We start from the raw sequence: 14,974 nt of genomic DNA, 5'->3' as shown, positions 1-14,974 counted from the left end.
CTGCAGCTGGGCGTGCAGGGCTGAGCTGTGGCTCAGGGTGCATGATGGCCCCGTGACACTGCGCCCATGTCCTGCTGTGCTGCCTGCACCCAGCGCTCAGCTCACGGAGAGCTGCAGAGCTCTGCTGGGGGCTGGTGAGTTAAAGCTCCGGGCAATGAATTATGAATTGAGTTCTGTTCCTAATGCTGTGATGAAAGCCCTGATTCTGCCCATCTGAGCGACAGCCCTAAGCTTTTAAGTCACGCACAGCGAAACCTGCAAATAAATTGTTCTGCCAGCGACAAAACTCTTGGCCTACAGATGGGGCTCATCGTATTCCCTCTCCTGCTTCCTTCTGTCATGTTGTCCTCGTTTGTTTGTGATCGTTCCCTCCCTCCTCTCCCTCACACTTTATCTCTGTGACTCTTGTCCTGCTTGGCTGCACGTCCCCATGTGCTCAGGATGCTGGGTTTCACAGCTGTTGGTTTTTGGATTGTCTGCTCTTGTTGCCTCTTTGCCACTTGGAGACAAATCCTGCCCTAAGCAGCCATCCCAGCTTACAGTTTTCAAGTGCTGCACTTACTTCTCTAAACCTAGAAATGCCAGGGCATTATTGCATTTTTGGTTTGTCTGGATTGCTGCATGATTTCGACCCTGTGCACCAGGCGGCGGGGCAGCAAGAAATGCAACATCAAAGGCAAAGCCTCAATGCTGGATGAGCCATTCCCTGCAGGCTGCGTCCATGGAGGGGCTGTTAGGATTAGGGTTAATTAGGTTTAGGACTGGGGTTAGGGAGTTTCTGCAGGTTCTGATAGCTGCTTGTGTCTCTTGCACAGGAATTCCCACAGCGGCGACCACCTGACGAGGCAAAGGATTCCTGATAGTTACCAGCAGAGCCTCGGTGATTCCTACCCACGTGGGACACTTCAGAGAACTGGGAACAAGGCCTGCTGCCAAACTTGTGCTTGAAACCCTGCACAGGAAGAGCCATTTGTCAGATGTCACCCCAACAGGAGCTGCTGAATTCCAGTGCGCTTCTGGAGGAAAAAATAACAGTTTAGATATTTACCAGGAAGGAAAGAAAGTTAAAAGTAGAGTGACAGTGACTTCAAAGAGGGTGCCTGACTTGTAAGAATAACACTTTTGCTGGTGCTGGTTTTAGGAGTACCAGCTGTGCCTGTGTTTGAAGGATGGAGCAGGTGTTTCGGCCAGGTCAGTAGCTGAGGTTGTGGAATAGTGCCTGGCACTCAGCCTGGCCCTGGAGGAGCATTTTGGAGAGAGCATCACCCCGTTAGCATCATGGGAACTCCAGCTCCACGGTCTGTGCTGCTGCTCGCTGTGCTGATGGGGCTCTGTGTTCCCCCAGTGGCACAGGGGAAGCCAAACTTCATCGTCATCCTGGCAGACGATCTGGGCTGGGGGGACCTGGGGGCCAACTGGGCCGAGACGAAGGAGACCCCACATTTGGATGAGTTAGCTGCTGAAGGGACAAGGTAACCCTGCATCCCCACCCTGGGCCTTTCTGAGCATCGTTGGTACCTCTGTCCTGCTTCAGCCCCTTGTTCTTGGGGCTCAGAGAGCCGGGAGGGATGGGGCAGCCTCCCGCTGAGCACATTTTGCAAGCCAAGGTTTATTTTCTGTTCATTTTCCAGGTTTGTGGATTTCCACTCGGCCGCCTCCACCTGCTCACCATCCCGCGCCTCTCTGCTCACGGGGCGCCTCGGCGTGCGCAATGGGGTGACCCACAACTTTGCCATCAGCTCGCAGGGCGGCCTGCCCCTCAATGAGACCACGCTGGCTGAGGTGCTGCGGGCAGCAGGGTACAGCACAGCAGCTATAGGTAACACCCACTAGTCACACTGTGGCTGAGATGAAGGTGCCCAAAAAGAAAGTGCCGTGGGTACGTAGGGCAGGCACCGGCAGCTAAAGGATCGGGTGGGAGAGATTTTGCACTTTCCCCTCTCTTTTTGCAATCCCTAATTTTCATGCTCGTATTCAAACACAGCCTGAAGTTTGGGCCTGCCCCAGGTTTCTTTGGAATCTGAAGTTGCTTAACCTTTCAGTGGGAACGCTGAGTTTTCCTGAGAAAACATGAGTGTGCAGAGCAGCGCTGCCCTCGCACGCCCTGGGTGGGCGTGATGCTGAGTGTGGTGCCCCAGGGGCTGGCAGTGCAGGTTGGGATGCTCTGTGCTGCTGGGCCGTGGTGCTGGGCACCTTCCTGTGCACGCAGTGCACTGCGACCCGTCTGAAAGTGCATCAGGCGGTGATGACTCCTCTGCACGTGGAGCTCCCCGTGATCGTGTGTGTGTTGGGGTTTCATCAAGCACAGAAGCCCTTGCTGTTTCTTCTCCCCTCTGATATCAATGTGCTAGGTGCAGCCAAGTCTTGGGACACTGCAGATCAGAGGATGAATTCAATTCTTTGGGATGGGTTAGGAAATTGTCTCTTCTGAACACAAACACATGAAAGAGCCTTTTAAAGCTGGAGATGGTTGATTTGGACAGACATGAGATACCTTTGGCATTTTTTCTGGGTTTCCGTAAAAAGAAATACAGCCAGCACAAACAAGTGGCCTTTCTTGTTTCTAGATTAAACATCCTGCACTGTGCCTTGTGGGTTTTCACTGGTGACGGCAGCGCCCACGGCTGAGTTAACCTCCCAAATGATTTTCTGTGCTTTCCACGCAGGCAAATGGCACCTGGGGCACCATGGCCACCACCACCCCATCTTCCGTGGTAAGGATGAGGTGGAGCTGAGATGAGTGCCCAGCGTTTGCTTGGCCCCCACTGACCCCCACCTTGCCGGCAGGGTTCGATTATTACCTCGGGATCCCCTACAGCCACGACATGGGCTGCACGGACACACCTGGCTACAACGTGCCACCCTGCCCACCCTGCCCACAGCACAGCGCAGCCACCAGGTACAGCTCTGCTGAAGACACACCATGCACGGGGCAATTTGAATGCTGGGATTTGGGATTTGCAAGCTGCAGTCCGATGAACTGCTCCCTGCTATGGTCTCCCTCACGTTCCTTGCAGATGGCATGGAGAGGTGAAGCATGGGGCCCTGGGGTGGTCTGGCTAGGCAGGGAGCAGTCTGCGCCGTGGGGACATCAGCGTTGTCCCCTCTCTGCCACCCTAGGCAGTGCCATTCTACAAATCTGGGTGAACAGTGGGCTCTGTGCCCACTCCCAGCCATCGCAGTCCTTGCTGCAGTGATGATAATGCAGTGATTTCTTCCTGCAGCCCCACCAACAAGGACTGCTACACGGATGTAGCCCTTCCTCTCTTTGAGAACCTCACTATCATCCAGCAGCCTGTCAACCTCAGCAGCCTGGTGGAGCGGTACGTGGAGGCGGCAGCACGCTTCATCCAGCAGGCAAGGTGAGGGCACCGCACACCAACCCCACCCCCATCCCTCTCCCCACACCAGATCTTGAAGCTGGCAAGCACTTTCTGCTCATCCTGGGGCAGCCAGAATTCACATGCCTAGAACTCATGAGCTCAGCTGAACAGTGGCAGTGCTGTACTGGGTGAGCAGATCTGCGGAGATGGAGTCTCCAGGCTTTGTTTTCTGATGTTCTGGGTAAGGAAGGAGCTGCTCCAAGGTCCCACAGGGCTCCCATAGAAATGTTTTGGCCTTCAGAGAATCACATGCGAAGGGATTTATAAATACAATCTAACCGCAAAGGTCACAGCCTTTCATCTGGGGGCATCTTCATGGCTGGACGTGCACCAGCATCCAGGCTAGCAGTGAAGGGAAGCATCCATCCTCCTCCGTGCCGCTGTCCTTGTGCTGGTGTCGCCCAGAGGTGACAGGGGACAGCTGCTGGGCAGCATGTGCTGAGAGGTGCAGGCAGCATCCTGGGTGTTGCACCCAAATAAAGGCCTTGGAGTCACCGCGTTTCGTGGATGACTTTTCCCTGCGGTGCAGGGAAACACGGAGCCCAGGTTTGCTGCTCCCCAGGGAGCAAAAGCACCTCCGGGAAACAGCAGCCCCCACGCCCTGCCGATGGGTTTCGTAATGCTAATCCCTATTATTCAAGGATTAATAGCTGTGACTTTGCAAAACGCCTTTCTGCAGCTCTGTAAGAGGCCATCTGAGGGACAGTGCCCGCTGCCTGGCACAGCTCTGGGCTGCTTGTGCAGGGGGGCTTGGAAAAGGTCTGCGTGCTGTAGGGGGGTAAAGAAATGGGAGAGGCAGAGAGAAGACTGCAAGGAAAGGGCTGTGTCAGGGATCTGGAGAAGTCTGGGCACTGTCTTGGGGTTATCTGCGTTTACAGAGAACAGGATTAAACAGGTGCCTGCCTTTCCTCTCCTTTGATGGTTTATTTCAGTTTTCCTCTGCCTGACTCACTCATTATGGGGCAACGAAAAGAACACAGGATTTGTCATCTCGCTGTTTTTTTAACCAGTCGTGTCAAGGTTGAGCAATTCAGTGAGATTTTGCTCTGGCCAGGACGCTTAGAGCACAACAAACACAGGAGCAAAAGCCAAGGACATCAAGTCTTAAGTTATTGATTAAATGTTTGCTCAGTTTTCAGGAGAGGGGCTGAGCTATGAAATGTAGATGCAAAAGGCGAGCAGGGCTCTCAGTGGGGTGCCAGGATAACGATCCCTGCGCACTGTTTTCTACCGGTCTGAGAGTTCCCCTGGAGCTGCATGGGACAAACTCATGCTGGGGCTCTGGGTGTGAGCCAGAGCGGTCCGAGAAGCAGACCTGCCCCATGAGAGCTGTAATCACAGGCTACATTGGAGCATTGCTGCTGATAAGAAGTGAAGGGGATGCTAAGCATTTTTGTATGGTGGAGGAGGTTTCTGCATGAAGCCGAGTGGCTCCTTGCAGGGTAGGGCTCAGGCAGGTTGCTGTGCTCTGCTGGCTCACAGACAGCGGGCAATCACTGGGAGCTGAACCATGCTCCCCTGTTCCAGGGTGTCAGAAATCCCACAGGCAATGCAGAAATCCCAAAGAGGCAGTGCTTCGCAGTGCCAGTTGCAGAAATGTGCAGCCGGCCCCTCTGTTTCCCAAATCCTGCTGGTTTGCAGGGTGCTGAAAGGGCTCAAATCCACGCGGGGTTCCGCCTCTGCACTGCAATGGGATGGCTGTTGTGGGAAGGGTGAGATTTCTTAGTTTGAGATCCCAAGGTGAGTGATGCACAGGGGGCAAAGGAAGGAATTGCAGTTCGGTGGGAGCCCGGCAGCCCCCAGCTCTCTCTGGCCACAGTGGGGCTATGGGGCACCCACACCAGAACATCCCAGGGATCCAGCCCCTCCCCGCCATCCCACCCTTCCCTTCTGAGCTCCCTGAGGAAGAGCAACCACGCTGGAGGAGATAAATATAGCCATAAACAAGAAAACAGGACGTGTCCTCTGGTGATTTAAAAGCAAACAGCCGCCTTGCTGCCTCCCCTCTTGCATAAGGGGAGGAAGGGGAGCATCGATGCGGGGCATTCTGCCCATGGCTGATGTGCTGTAGGACGTGGGAGATGGAGGAAGGGACGAGCTCATCCCAAATGTGGGTGCCCTGGGGAAGGTCAGCACCGGGGGGAGCAGGGGGAGAGGAAGCAGCACTGGGGAGGTTTCGGTGGGGAAAGAGTGACTCACTGACAGTGAAGACGTGCTGTCCTGCCGCTTCCTCCCGGCATGGTGCTGGGGCAGGTGCTGCTCACCCAGCGTTGCCCAAGCAGTGGTCTGGGAACGTGTCCCACTTGCCTGGGGGCAGGCGGCCTCTGCTTTCATTCCCCACTGTGGTTCTCTGTGTTTTGGGGGCTGAGCGTCCTGCAGGGTGGCAGAGTTTGCTATAGCAAGTTTGCTGCTCCTGCAAGGAAAGGCCACCACACCACATCCCCTACTCGGCTGTGACCCCCTGCACCTCACCCCAACCTCGCTGAACTCTCCCCTTGTTCCTTTCAGGGACGGCAGCCGTCCCTTCTTCCTCTATCTGGCGCTGGCCCACATGCACGTGCCACTGCAGATCGCCCCACCACGGGACGGGGGCACCTATGGGGCTGCCCTGCGTGAGATGGATGCCCTGGTGGGACGTGTCAAGCGCCTGGCCGACAGCTGTGGGAAGGGCAGCACGCTGCTGTGGTTCACAGGTAAAGCACTGCAACTGGCCGTGGTGGTGGGTGATGGCTGTGCACCAGCCCCAGTGGCACAAAGAAGTGGGACTGGTGTTTTTCCGCAGTCCTTGATGTGCTGTGACAGGAGGACCGGTGGAACATGGGCTGTCACTGTGGGGATGTGGCTCCTGTGCTGGCCCTATGGGCAGCAGCTCAGCCAGTGCCCATCCCGCCACCCCTCCCCCACCCCGGGCATGGCCTGCCTAATTGAACCTCAAATCCACACTCATTAAGAAGCCCAAATCCACTGGCGCTGTGCAGCCTCCCTAATGAGGACACTTTGCTCCTGGCACAGGAACTGCTCTGCTGCTCATTAGTGCCCAGAGCTGGTGACAGCCACCTCTGTGCCCCGGCTTTGCTCCAGCTGCTTACCTGGGACCCCCAGAAATGGGCCCCATCTCTTGGAAATAAACCTTCAGGAACAAGAGCAGCTCTGCTGCCAGGCCCTGCGCTGCTCCTGCTGGTGTAGGGCAGCACCCAGGGGACCAGACGAAGTGTGGGGACTGCTTGTCCTCCGTCACCCTGCAGAGTAGAGGTGCCCCTGCTTGCTGCTCATGGGGACATTTCTGTCTCTTGCAGGTGACAACGGCCCTTGGATGCAGAAGTGTGAGCTGGCGGGACGCCTGGGGCCACTGCTGGGGGCCTGGCAGAGGGCACGAGGTGACCTCAAGGGGCTGGGGGGGCTTCCAGGGGGGGTACACAGAGCTGATGCCAGACAGCCCTGCTCTGCCTGCGGGCGGAAAGTGGGGAACGCTTCTCTCTCCTCAGCCTTTCCAGCAGTTTCTTGTATTTCAAAACAGATGTGGTGATCCATCTATTCCTCAGTTTTCCCCTAAAACTACAACCAGGTGGGACTGGAACCCGCCAGGTTCCTGTTACCCCAAACTTTTGGCAAGCTGATGATCAGTGGCCGCTGCTTTCATCCCTTTGATGCAGCAGCTCGTGGGGTGCTTCAGCTCCTGGGATCTGCAGGTGATGGAGCATTCAGTTTCTGCCCTTCATCCCCTCGGGTCTCAGTGCCCCTGCACCCCCTGCCCGGCTCCCTGAAGCCCAGCCTAGCGGGAGTTGTATTTTCTTTCTAACTTCTTGTTTTGTTTTGTTTTTATTATTATTATTATTTCCTCCTTTTCCGGCCAAGCCATCTGGTTGGTGGGTTTCTTTCAGCCGGAGCGGCCAGAAACATGCATGAGTCAGGCATTTCCCACTTCTGCTTGTATTACGCACTGTAAATGTGTGGCGGGTTATGTTTCCCCGTTTGCTCGGGGTCAGTGCGGGAGGGGAGCAGCGGGGGGGACACGGAGGCAGCTCTTCTTTCTTTCCTCATCTGCTTCCTGACACCTACCCGGGGGAGGAAGCCGCTGCCGGTGCTGTGTGAGCACGGCCGTGAGGCTGGCAGCCGCTGGCTCCCCCCGCTCCCTTTTCCGGTTCCCAGGGTCCTTCCTTCGGGTGCTCCAACCCTGGGAAGAAATCGTAACCTTCATTTTCTTAGTAAACAAGCCCTGCCGACGACCTGGGTTTCTCTTGAGCAACCAATGGTCACAAGCTGGAGCAGATGGTACGGGCAACGCGGCGTTCGGGAACAAACCTACAAAAACACGGCCCCTTTCCAGCATCTCGCTGCCCACATGCGGCCCTGCCAAAACAACCCTGCCCTGGGGAGCACGGGATGCTGGAGGAAGGTGGGCTGCCCGTAGCCACCAGCTGGTGGTCAGATAGCCTCCGCCTGGGCATCTCCCCCTCCCCACGCCGGGGAGGACAGAGAGGAAGGGGAGGAACTGTTGCTCAGGGTTATATACATTTCGCAGAGCTTGGCGTTTCCTTTTAGGGTCCAACCCAAATTCCAGGAATGTTTTCCACTTGCTTCGATACAGTTGGCCGTTGCACGCAGAGCACAGCAAACACAAGTGCTGGGCCCCCCAGCTCCAAGTTGAGGGCAGAGCTTCCCTTCCCTCCCTAGAAGCCCCCTGCCCACCCGGAAAACCCAACCCCATCCCTTGTTCCCAAGTGCCCGGGAAGAGACACATTTGTCTGGGGATGTGAGTATGTTCAGAGCCAAGTTTGGAGGTCTGCAATCCCACTGAGGAGTGGGGACACAGTGATTTTTATCCCTGCATGGGAATGCTCAGCTCTGCGTTCCTGGAAAGTGGCCTCAGAATGGTTGCATTATCCCTGCTCCGGAGTAAAATCCTTGCTTGGGTCTAGGCTGTTGCAGCCCAGTTCAGAGCTGAATGTGGAACATGAGTTCATACACGGGCAGTGCAGGCTCCCAGCCTGCTCCAAGCCGTACCAGGCAGGCTGCAGGGAAGCAGGGGCACAGCATCTGTCCCAGGGCTGCTCTGGCTGTGGACTGATGGACAGACAAACAGACTTGCTGCCCTCCTCCTGCTGCCCCCAGGCTGCTCGCTGTGCAGCAAATCCCTTGAAACGTAGGTGCAATACTGCGAGGATTATTTAATGCTTGTTATAATTGATATCATTTCCTAGGGGAGCTGAACACGCAGGAGGCGCGGTGCGTCCCGAAGCGCCGTGCCTGGCCGTGGGGTCCCGCAGCAGGAACATCCCCTGGCTGCTGCCTCTGCCAAAGGAAATGTCTGCGGGCACGCACCGTTGCCATGTGCACACTGAAAGCCAGGCAGACAAAGGGCAGCGGCCACTTAGGAGCTCCGTGCAGTGAATGAGGCTGGGATGTTCCCTTCGCCCCATGCCCAACCCCTTCCCCCAGCTGCTTGGGGCCCTTGGTGCTGCAGCAGAGGCAGCAGCTCGGTGACACCCACCAGCAGCCCCGTCATGCTGCTCAGCACATTTTTTTATTGCTCAGCATCCCCACTTACATCCTCAGCCCTTCTCTGTGGTGCTCAGCCCTCAGTTGCAGGCAGGGCCTGGTGACTCTCCCACCTCTGTGCTTCCCAGACTTTGTTCAAGAAAGCAAGGAAAAGGGTTAATTGGTCAGCAGGTGGGATTGCTGCAGGGTCAGCAGCGGGGATGTGTTTTTAATGAGACTGGGGACCACTGATGTGCTGTCAGATACTGCACCTGTGCACACACACGTGGGCATGGCTGGGAGCCCCCAGAACCAATGCCTGCATTCGCTACCTGCCCCAAGCCATGGAGGAGGTGGATGGAAGTATTCAGTTCCATTTCTCATCACTTCGTGCTGGAGTAGATGTGAAACCAAAGGCAATGCCATGCTGAGCCCCTTTCCCACCCTCTCCCTATTTCTTGTAATAACTCCTCCAGCTCTTCTCCCTCCTCTGACCCAGCTCCAACCACTGCTACCTTCCTCCCTCTGAGTGCTCTGTGTCCCAGGGCATTCCTGTTTCCGGAGCAGCTCTGGGTCAGAGGGTCCCCACCGCTTCACAGCTCCCATGCAGGTGATGCTGAGCATTCTGCTCTCTCTTGCAGGAGGCAGCCCTGCCAAGCAGACCACCTGGGAAGGAGGGCACCGGGTGCCAGCACTGGTGTACTGGCCTGGCCACGTCCCTGCCGAGCGGAGCAGCCGCGCCATGCTGAGGTAGGGATGGTTTGGGAAGTGGGGTGGGCTGTGCCTGTGCCACAGCTCGCTGTGTTTCATGCTGTGGGTCTGCAAGGTCACGCTGCCACACGTGCTGACAGCCCCAAAGCCATGTGGTTATCTGGGTCCTGGCAGCACGGGGCCCTGGTTGGGCATTGCCTGCGTTGTGAATGACGCCGCACTTTTGTCCTCTCCCCAAAGACTTTAATGCTTCAGCAAATAGGAGTTGAAAGCTCTTTTTGTGCGGCTGGTGGATCCGCGTTAGCAGCTGCAGGGCTCCGTGCTTCTCTTCCCCTCGGTGGCTGAGTGCCTCCCGGTAATTAAAAGATGACGATGTTCTCTCTCTCCACCGAGAAGCAGGCTTAGGCTTTGTGGTTTGCAAATGGCTTAATGTGAAGGAGGGTGCGGTTGTGGGAAAGGCCGTCCGGAGGGACAGTGCTGGCAGGCAGAGCAGCCCCGCTCCGAGGTAGTCCTGAGCTGCTCCTGCACATGGGTGAGAGCAGAGGGGACAGGACACGATGGGGATGGTGGCACTGCAGGGATTGGCACAGAGAAAGCCATATGGCAGCAATGCTGCCGCTCTCCTGGCAGCTCTCTTTGCAGTTCTTGCAGCACTTGCATCCCTCCTTGCAGCAAACAGCTCTGGGATTTCTGTAAGGCTGATGGTTACAGGCATGCACTGGAGTTCTGATGCTTGCTGATTGATGAGTGCAGTACCAGGCGCGCCTGGGGTTCCACCTGCAAATCCCTCCCTGCATGGGGAACTCCAGCCTGCATCCCCCTGCACAGAGCAGCCCCAGGGGACCCGGTTATCTCCCACTCCTTATCTCCTGCATTTCCCAGATCCAGTCCAGCAGGTTGGGCGGCTGTAAATGCAGACAGCTGCCAGCACCGGGCTATGCTGCACACACTGCTTGCTTACGCAGGGGCTCCACCATTCCCCAGGGCTTTCCTCAGCTCTTTATCATTATTACTTTGTACTCTTCTGAAGACAAAGCTGCGACGCTGGGTCTGATTATGCCCACACATTGGCTGCAGAGCTGTGCAGCTCCAGTCACGTGTGGTTGCTGTGCCGGTTGGCTGTGGTCACCTCGGTGCTGATGTCCCTGCACTGAGCCCCATCGCACCTCGGGGCACCTCCAGGAAGCACAGCCCATCCTGCTTTTCACCACTGCTGACCCAGCTGCTTATTCAGAAATGCCTACAGAGGAGCCTGCCTCCACCGTGGAAATTCAAAGCCAACAGCCCAGGGAGGTTTCGTAAAGTTCAGGCGTGTGATACACAAACCAACCCAGGGCAGGGAGCTGCCAGCTGTGGGCTGGAGCTGTGCTGGCACCCAGCCCGACCCGGCTGTGCAGCTGGAGCTGTGCGGCACGGTGGGGCTGTGGGGGTCACTGCAATGGGACACAGGGTTCCTGGGGACCTCAGCAGCGGTCCCACCCTAATGCTTCTGAGTTGAGCAGGTTGGTTCATCCTGTCCTGGAGAGAGGTGACCTCTGCTAGGCTGCACATGGGGCTGGGCAAGGGCAGGCATTACCTGCATCCTCCTGCCCTGGGGTTAGGAAGTGTTGGCAGTGATTACAGCCTGACTTGGGAGAAAGCTCCCCAGCCCGGCCCTCTTTCTGCCCGGGGCTGTGTGGCATCACCTCTCTTCGTTACCTCCCTGCTGGGTGAGAGGAGGTGAGCGTGGCCGGCGGCTGGGGAGGCAGCAGCTGGAGCTGCATGGACTTGCACCCGCGCACCGCGCCCTGCACCGAGCTGCTTCATCGGCTCTTCTTAATTATAGCTAATGGTGGGAGCCCCTGCCATGCCCCGCACCCTGCAGGGTGCTGAGGAAGTGGGTCAGTGGAGTGGCCAAGAAGTGAGCAGAGCGCAGTGCTCGGCGCTGTGAGGGACAGGGCTGCTGCTGCGAGTGCTGAGCTCAAGCTGGGAATTTGGGAGCCTATCCGTACCCATGGAGCCTTTGCTAAGTGCTGAAAAACGCCTTCTTTCATCTCAGTGTGTTGCTTGCACCTGTCTGACACTGTCCCAGTTCTTCTTGCTTTGCCCTTTTTATGAGCTGTGATGGTTTCCAAGGGGATCCAGCTGCTGATTTAGGATAATTGCACACGGGATGGGTACAGACACATCACAGTGCTGGGGTTGCACCCAGTGGGTGCTGAGTACTGCAGCAGCGATGTGGGACAGCCCCGTGCAGGGCTCAGTGTGATCCTGCAGGGATGCACTCCAGCTCTGCACAGTGGGGAGCCGAGGATTTTGGTGCCTCCTGGCTGCTCCGGCCGTCTCCACGAGAGCTGCATAGCCGGGGCTGCCTTTCAGCTCTCCTCAGCATTGTTTGTTCTTATTTGTCCTCTCCGTCTCTTAGCAGCTAAATTAAAACTCATTGAATGGGAGAAACAGGGGCCCTAAAGTCCTGGGCTGTTTGCTCTCTCTGCTCACGCAACAGCCTGTGTGCACCAGGCGAGGGGCCCTGCTCCTACAGTGTGACTGCTGCTGCGCCCTGGGGTGCTCAGCTGGGGGATGCTGGGACCCAGAGCTCTTGGTAGGGTGCAGGGTGCACGGTGCAAGCATCAGCCCAGCCGAGCCAACTGCCCAGGGAGCGCAGCACTGCCGTGTGTCACTTGCCCAGGAGGGAGGTGTGCCTTGCAGCAGGACGTGCCTTTGCTCGACTCGCTTGCCCTCCGTGTCAGCACTGGCAGTGAGAGGGCACCGGGTCACCCATGCAACCAAGACCCAGCCCTGAGAGATTTTTTGTGGCGGAGGCCCCTGAAAAGAGAGGATTATGGTGGAAATGCTGACAGGCATTTTGGTATAAGTGCACAAAATAGCACCGCTCTCATTTTCCATTCTGGCTGCTATGGCTCGTGCTGTGCGAGGCAAAAGCGAGACCACATTTTCCTGGGGCTGCGGGATCTGCTGGGATTGGCGTAAAAAGTCCCTGTGCTAGCACTTTCTGTGCTGGGTGACCCGGGGCCTTCCCCATGTGCCCGGGGGGACGACGTGGCGGGGGCTGCACCCTGCTCTGCTGTAGGGAAGCAGCCAGGGCCCCCAAGCAAGGGGTAGCGGGTGCAGGTGGGGCTGGGGGCTTTGCTCTGTACTCTGGTGGAACCTGCTTCTTTCCCCAGCACCCTGGATGTCTTCCCCACGCTGGTGGCCCTGGCTGGAGCCACACTTCCCCCAAACAGGCGCTTTGATGGCATGGACGTGTCCTCGGTTCTCTTCGGGCTGTCAGACGTGGGACACAAGGTAAGGAGAGCCCCATCCTGGGGATGTCCTCAGATCTAAAGGGGGGCTGCAAGAAGAAAGGGACAGAATCTTTAGTGGAGTCTGTTGTGATAGAAAAAGGGAAAATGATTCCAAACTGGAGCATCGTCCCTCCTGTGGCCCCACGGGCACAGCACAGGCTGCTCCTTCCTGGTCACGAGAGGTGCACAGGCATGGGAAACAAAGGATCCCTGGGGCTCAGACCTCCTTCTATCTACTTTATTGATCTTGACAGATAGAGATGTAATTAAGCACTCCTTCTCTGAGCTCCTTGGCTCAGAAAGGTGCCCGCTATTGATGTTTGAGTGGGGCAGGCAGCCCCGTGCCCTGCAGCTCTCTGCCCCTGCAACAATAGGAGCTGCTGACGGCTCCTTTAGGCATGAGAAACGCAGCTACCAGAACGAGAAGTACAGCAATATATTTTTCTCAGAATTTTACAAGTTTTTCACTGAACTGAATAAGAAGAAGTTTGGCTTTAAAGCAGACCCACAGATAGAGCCTGGTTTTGCTTTTCAAACTCGGCTCTCCTGTGAGCACCACGAGCCTGCTCCCAGCAGGAATCTTGGATCTGCTAGCTGCGTCCATCAGGGTTTTGGTATTTAGTTCGTATTTATGGAACCTTCTACTGAACTGTGAGATAAACCGTGGGAGCGGATGGGAGATGGCTCAGGGATTAACCCTCTTCTTGCAGAGGCACAGCAGAGTGGAGCCGCCCTCACCAGCCCTTACTACATGCTTGGGACCAGGAGGCGATCCCCCAAACCGGGGCTGAGCCCCCAGCTGCTGCCGCCCCGGTGCTCTCGGGGGTGTTGTGCTGCTATCAGGGCCCTGCCCGTCCTAGCTGCTCTGTCCCAGGAGGGTTTGTCCCTGCCCATCCCTGCAGCCCTGCAGACAAGTGCAACGAGCATCTCCCCGTGCACCGCTCGTCTGCGCTCATCCCCTCCCGGCTCAGCAGCGGGAGCGCGGCGCTTTCATCTCTTAATGGCAAAACCACCTTTGATGTCGCAGGGTTTTCCTTGACACAAATCCTCCCGGAGCAGTTCCTCTTCTCGCCCGGTCGCTGGATCCACGCACGCTGCTGACAGCTGCTTTCCCACTCGGGCGGGTGGGGGCTGAGCTCACGGTGCGGACGTAACCTTGCTTGTGTCCCAGCCCGGCTCAGCGCCGGCACAACCTGTGACAGAACTGGGCAGCAGCCAAGGCCCTGTTTTGAGCAAAGGCTATTTACAGTAAAAATAAACACATCACACGAAATGTATCAAGGGTACGAGTGTCACACAAATACGCTCTTTCCATTAGCGTAATGTCAGAGGGCTGTGCTCCTCCTCCCCACGCACGGCTCACTTGTGAAAACAGCCCGGAGCTCTACGTGCGGACGGAGGGTTTTCTGGGGGAGAGGGTTTGTCTTTCTTCTTCCTATTTCTTCTTTTTGTTTTTAATAACAAAGTCACTGGCTGCAAACCTTGGGAATGTTTCCTGAAAGGGCTCAGCTGAAGCAAACTCTTTATGTGTGCAGTCAGCCCCTCGTGCTGGGGCTCCAGGAGGCAGCTCGTGAGCAAGCTTGCTGTTTGTTTCGGTGCTTTGCAGCCATACAGCACCATCCAGCCCATGCTGCTCAAGTTAAAGGGGACAAGCAAAGCTGAGCTGTAAAGCTGGAAGCGGACAGATAGGTTCAGTTCTTGATAGTTTGGCTTCAAGCACCCTAAAATAATTGCTGATTTCTGCTTTGGAGCCACCTGTTTCTTCCAGAGGGGTGCCAGCACAAGCGGATGGCAGTACAGATTTCCTCCTTGCAGCAGACGTGCACCACACCACCTCCTCAGCTCAGATTTTCATTTTTTTTCCCCCATAAAATACCATCTTAAAACTGAATTTCAGATGGCGTTTCTGCCTCTCTTGCCTTGCAACTGAGGGCAGGAGAGGAAATTGAGAGCCATGGGAAGTTCCCCCGAATCGTGGCTCTGCTGGGGGTGCCGGGCAGAGCAATCAGTGCCACAGGGCCCTGCGCCGGACACCTGCTAGGTCATTACAGTGCTGATCAGCTGCGAACACTGTTACTAAACTTGGCACCGCAGCTGCCTACAACTTCGGCAGATGTT

At 56.5% G+C, this 14,974-nt stretch overlaps 1 protein-coding gene across 1 annotated transcript in view; it reads left to right on the top strand.

Moving 5' to 3' along the window:
- Positions 1–692: 692 nt before the first annotated feature.
- ARSG (arylsulfatase G) overlaps positions 693–14,974 on the top strand; it is a 16,657-nt gene continuing 2,375 nt past the window's right edge. The window contains exons 1-9 of the mRNA XM_031556336.1: positions 693–1,472; positions 1,632–1,819; positions 2,667–2,714; positions 2,788–2,899; positions 3,225–3,362; positions 5,892–6,076; positions 6,680–6,760; positions 9,503–9,611; positions 12,737–12,857. Of these exons, the coding sequence (XP_031412196.1) occupies positions 1,279–1,472; positions 1,632–1,819; positions 2,667–2,714; positions 2,788–2,899; positions 3,225–3,362; positions 5,892–6,076; positions 6,680–6,760; positions 9,503–9,611; positions 12,737–12,857 (1,176 nt within the window). The 5' untranslated portion in view covers positions 693–1,278. The remainder of the gene's footprint in view (positions 1,473–1,631; positions 1,820–2,666; positions 2,715–2,787; positions 2,900–3,224; positions 3,363–5,891; positions 6,077–6,679; positions 6,761–9,502; positions 9,612–12,736; positions 12,858–14,974) is intronic.

The sequence above is a fragment of the Meleagris gallopavo genome, chromosome 20 (assembly GCF_000146605.3).
Source record: "Meleagris gallopavo isolate NT-WF06-2002-E0010 breed Aviagen turkey brand Nicholas breeding stock chromosome 20, Turkey_5.1, whole genome shotgun sequence".
Lineage (NCBI taxonomy): Eukaryota > Metazoa > Chordata > Aves > Galliformes > Phasianidae > Meleagris > Meleagris gallopavo.
Note: the sequence above shows the minus strand (reverse complement) of the source record. Positions and strands in the feature narration are given on the sequence as shown.